Genomic DNA, 5,111 nt, shown 5'->3' with positions numbered 1-5,111 from the left:
ATTCATTTCTGGGGGATTTTTATTATATCCGTCTTGAAACGTCAATCACAGTGAATATTTCACTTCTAAATCAATGCCCGTCATGCGTTTTGCTATCTCGTCGTCAAATATTTCGTCCTGTGCAACAGTTAGACAGTTCTTCCAGTCGCCTACTTCACCTTGAACATAAAAAACGGGTATGTAAGTCAACCTCATGAACATGCAAGTTGTGACAACAGCTAAATCATCATTCGTTAATAACCAGGTATATGTCAAAATTGGTATTGCTTACGCCAAACAAATTAGTTCATGAAATAAATACATTTGTGTAAGAGGTAGTTTTATTTATAATTGGTTCACTCGGAGTAAATCACTACAAACTTGTGTTATACATATAATATATGTTGGCTCTTGTTTAACCGATAGTAATGGCCCTGTTCCAGAACAACACCCAGCTGTTGACCATCTGTTATCTATTTATAATTATCACGTGTTATGTGCTGACTAGACTCTCATTACAAGGGGAAAGCCCGTGATCGGACGATTGAGTAATCATACCCTATGGTCAAGCTTGACAAATCAGCATAGAGCGCGCACATGATCAGCTAGTAATGTCATCATGCCCTATGGTCAAGGGACCTAGCTTGCGCTCCTCTAAGAGAGTCTCCTCTTCATCACTTCGATACAGATGTTTTTTCTTCTGCAGAGTTCCACACGGTTTTGGATAATAATTTGTGCTAGGGGCCTTGTGTCCTTAAATCAACCCTTATCCAACCCCTTTTATTTAGTCTTGAGCCAGCTTATATTTGTATTATTGACGAATATCTGTATCATTGACGAATATCTGTATTATCAATAGGAGGCGAGCAGTTGCTTAATCCCGAAAGAAGGACTGTTTGGAATCAGGCTGAGCACGACATGGATGTTTATTGTATCATTAAAATATGAGAATAAATTATAATAATTCTTTTGAAATAAAAATCCATGTTATACCGAGGTTATATAAAAGTCCCCTTTATAAAAGATGAAATGTACAGGACGAATTTTTCTAAATGCATCAAGCAATTGATAAGAATATGATTTACCTTTCCTGTAAAATGGGTTGCCTCCGTCATTGCCAATGGCGATTTCTGCTGTATTTGTGCTCTTTGCTTTCAACATGGCGCTAAACTGACATTTATTTGTAACTTCATCCAGAAAGTCTGGGTCTTGTTTTGTCCCGAGATGTTCTGCGATCTTTTTAACACAGCTTCTTAGGTCCTATAAACTCATAATATTGTAAGAAAACTTTAATATATATTTACGTGGAATGTACAAAAGGGCCGGATGTAAGACGTTAAAGAAAATTGTTCATGAACCATTTCTTCGTTTTAACTTTGTTGTATTCATAATAAACTCGCACTAGTTTTAAAATTCAGAGCATGATATTCACCATGTCGGTTCTTAAAAAATGCCAGTTTAAAGTTGTGAAAACATATTGAAACAAGAGGACCATGGGCCTAAACGGTCACCTGAGTCCTACATAATTTATTTTTGTTTTTGAAATATGTACCAATTTGAGTACAAAATAGTTAAGTATAACGTTAACTTAAGTTTGTCAGGACCATGAGCTGATCATTCCTAGACCGAGTTTCAGTTAAATCGGCCTATTAGAACTTGTTTTTAAGTTTGAAATATTTGTTTTCAAAACACTTTGTCAGGACCATGAGTCGATCATTCTTACAAAGTTTCAGTTCAATCGGTCCAGTAGAACTTTACTTTAAGTTTGAAATAGTTTTTCAAAATGGCGGCCGTGTCGGCCATATTGGATTTTTGATCGACCCGAAAAATAACAACACTTTGTCAGGACCATGAGTCGATCATTCCTACAAAGTTTCAGGTCAATCGGCCCAGCAAAACATGACTTTAAGTTTGAAATAGTTTTTCAAAATGGCGGCCGTGTCGGCCATATTGGATTTCTAATCGACCCGAAAAATAACAACACTTTGTCAAGGAGATGTCAATAACCTTCCCATGAAATATAAATGAAATCCCTTTGCCAGTATTTCAGCTTAAGTTGAAAATGTAAAATATTAACGGACGACGGACGACGACGGACGAAGACAATAGGTCACTTGAGCTGAAGCTCAGGTGACCTAAAAAGTTATAAATAGGACCGACTGTTCAAGATGTTAGATGCAAAACACCGCTAAACTCACATTATATCACATCAAATTGCTAGTTGGAGGTTTTAATTCTATACGAAAAGAAATATAAACTTTACTTGACTTACCTTTTTCATGTCCTCGAATGATACCATCAGAATGGGTACGTCCGGATGTTTCTTCTTGAAGTCCAACCACGACATTACGTGTTCGAACCAAGTATTATAGTGCACTGAAAATTTAAAAAGTTATACTCTCTTGTTCCTTACTATTAATGTACAGCATTGTCAATCTGTTATATCATGTTTTCTATGATTTTTCGTTTAAATAAGTGTGCACACAAACAAAATTATTTATATCGACAGCAATGAAAATAAATATTCATGCATGCAAACGGAAAAGTGTAAGAAATGTGAACGATTTGCGTGAAGTCAAAATTTAGAAAACAAAACATTTTTGGGTTCATAAAGTGCTGGTTTTAGAATAAATTCCAATCTGAATTTGAAACGTTAACAATGATTTGCTATGAATCTTTGCTGTATGTCCATATTTGTATTGGTACACTTTAGGCATAGATGGTCATTTAGTGAAATATAGTAGTGAGCACAGCGAGCGCTTTTAGATTTGCACTCGTGGTATACAAAATAGTTCAAACAAAAAAGGTGTATTTATAATAACAGAATACGAAATCACAGTACTATGCGATCTGAATTCCTTACAGTACAGAAAGGGGGGTTAAAATGTATGTCATCGTATTGATTGGTTAAGGCGGATCAACGGTTGAACTACACTCACCTATCTATTTGGTGAACCTGTTGTACCTATTCTCAACTGTTTGTTGTGGTGAACTTATTGTCCTTCACTCTCCTTGTTTCGTGGTGAACCTGTTAAGCTACACTAACCTGGCTATACAGTAAACCTGGTGTATCTTTTCACTCCAGGCTTTTTGGTGAACTTGTTGTACCTATTCCGTCTTTGCGTATTGCAGAGTTATCTTCTCTTGGGAGCAGGTATTGATTGTTACGTCAATTGTTTGGGAGAGTAACGTCATCAATTTTGGAGAAAACGACGTATTTTTCTCACACAAACCAATGACGTAACAATCATTCCCTCCTCCCAAGAGAAGATTACTCTGCAATACGCAAAGACGGAATACTCACCTGAGTTAGTGGCGACCTCTAAACTAAACTAGCCTTTCTTTGTAATGAACCTGTTGTACATGTGTATCTATACTCAACTGGCTATGTAGTGAACCTGTTGTTGTTATACTCTGCTGACTTTGGGGTGAACCTGTTGTATCTCACTTACCTTGCATTGTTGTGAATCTGTTAAGCTACACTCAACTGGCTATGTTTTAAACCTGTTCATTATTTGTACCTGTGCCCACCTGGTTTTGTGGTGAATAATTCAAAGAAATGTTCCCATGTGCCTTGATAACTGTTTATTCCCTCGGTGTTTAGTCGCTTCATGAAGGAATGCATAGATACCGCCGTATCCTTTGGATTCCGGTAGACATTGACGATTTTTCATTTCTCGTCTACGACAAATTTCGGAATATGTTGCGGATAAAGATGTGACGCAATAACTCTTGGGCTGTCTATGGCATCATTAATTTCAGTTGAGGCAAAGTCGAGACTCAAAACATTGCCGTTACTATATTCTGCTTTTTCATTTTTCAACATATACATAATTTCATAGGCCCAGTGTGTTCCTGAAAATAAATAGGAGACATGCTAGTCAATTTATGCTATTAAAACATTCCTATTCATATTGTGCTTGTAATATTTTTTCAAATACTCAGATGAAAAAATAATCAATTTTATGTCATTAATCCTGTCTTGTTTGATTATGAAGACCTATATTTCAGCTATATTTGCTGGTTATACCAGAATGATTCTGAAATAAAAGCTTGATGAGACAATAAACCCTTCATTTATAAAATTGATAAAATATTATGTTAAATGATTCAACACAAAAATGATTTCAACAGCAAAATGTTCATAGATATGTTGACAACATCAACATCATGTCTATAAGTGTTGGCATTCATCATTTCTAATTAGCCAACTCAGAACAAAGCTTCAATTATAATTGTTGTAATTACAATATAATTATATCCAACAAGTCACGATGAATTAAATTTCAGTCATATATACTACCACTATAATGGGAAGCAGATAATCACTCAAGGGTGACCACTGATGGTCAAATGACCAAAGCATAGGTAATTTGTGTCTTCTGTGTACAACAGGTGATCACCCAAGCATGACTGATGAGTTCGAGGTGTGAAGGGTGGATAAGTCAGATGTCCGACATTTTTTAATAGAGGATGCTCAGGATCTATCAGAGGTTTTTTTCTAAATTTCCTGAGTAAATCGAAGGAAGTTTGAAGTTTGGATAACGGATTGGTTGCGCAAGTAGCAAAGATAGCGATAACATGTTGTCTATAAGGATTCTAGTGAAGTTTGGGAATCAAACAAAAATTGGGGTTGTCCGTATTCTAATCATTCATGGGTATTCCTAAAGTCATGCGATAGCTAGTATTTCGTCATTCCACCCAATTGGAAAGTGAATCGGTAGAAATTTACTTGGTAATACAGGAAGCCAAGATAGTTTGCAAACATAAAATGTGAAAGGGTTTGCAGGCAAGATTAAGTTATACACATTTGCTTGGTACAAAAACGAAGCATTTATACTTCGTTTCTAAGTAATTGTTAAAGTGTAACCGGAACGAAAATAGAAATAAATATATGAACAAAAACCATAAATGTCGAAAACCGCATAAAAAATGGTTAGCCCAATACCGAAATATTGACGTGTAAAGTGTACGATTTTCAACTACTGCTAATTAGCATTATCGTAACTGGCGGTGAATGGGACCCCATCGGCTGTGACTACAGAAAGTTGTCAAAATATACCCAAAAGTGTTATTTCCCTATATAAACTATAGTAAACTTTACCCCCTCCCCAAGGGACAACGAATAGCTC

General features: G+C 36.0%; 1 protein-coding gene across 1 annotated transcript; it reads right to left on the bottom strand.

Annotated features, from left to right (window-relative positions):
* Positions 1-3,649, bottom strand: LOC110442205 (sulfotransferase family cytosolic 1B member 1-like). Its single transcript, XM_021485698.1, has 4 exons — positions 3,511-3,649; positions 2,252-2,355; positions 1,065-1,239; positions 1-158 (listed from the first exon to the last, which is right to left on the bottom strand). The coding sequence occupies exons 1-4, from the start codon at positions 3,602-3,604 to the stop codon at positions 46-48; spliced, it is 486 nt and encodes a 161-aa protein (XP_021341373.1). The 5' UTR covers positions 3,605-3,649; the 3' UTR covers positions 1-45.
* Positions 3,650-5,111: the final 1,462 nt, after the last annotated feature.

This window comes from Mizuhopecten yessoensis, unplaced genomic scaffold (assembly GCF_002113885.1).
Source record: "Mizuhopecten yessoensis strain PY_sf001 unplaced genomic scaffold, ASM211388v2 scaffold716227, whole genome shotgun sequence".
Classification (NCBI taxonomy): Eukaryota; Metazoa; Mollusca; class Bivalvia; order Pectinida; family Pectinidae; genus Mizuhopecten; species Mizuhopecten yessoensis.
The sequence above is the reverse complement of the archived record's forward strand: the minus strand, read 5'-3'. Positions and strand labels throughout refer to the sequence as shown.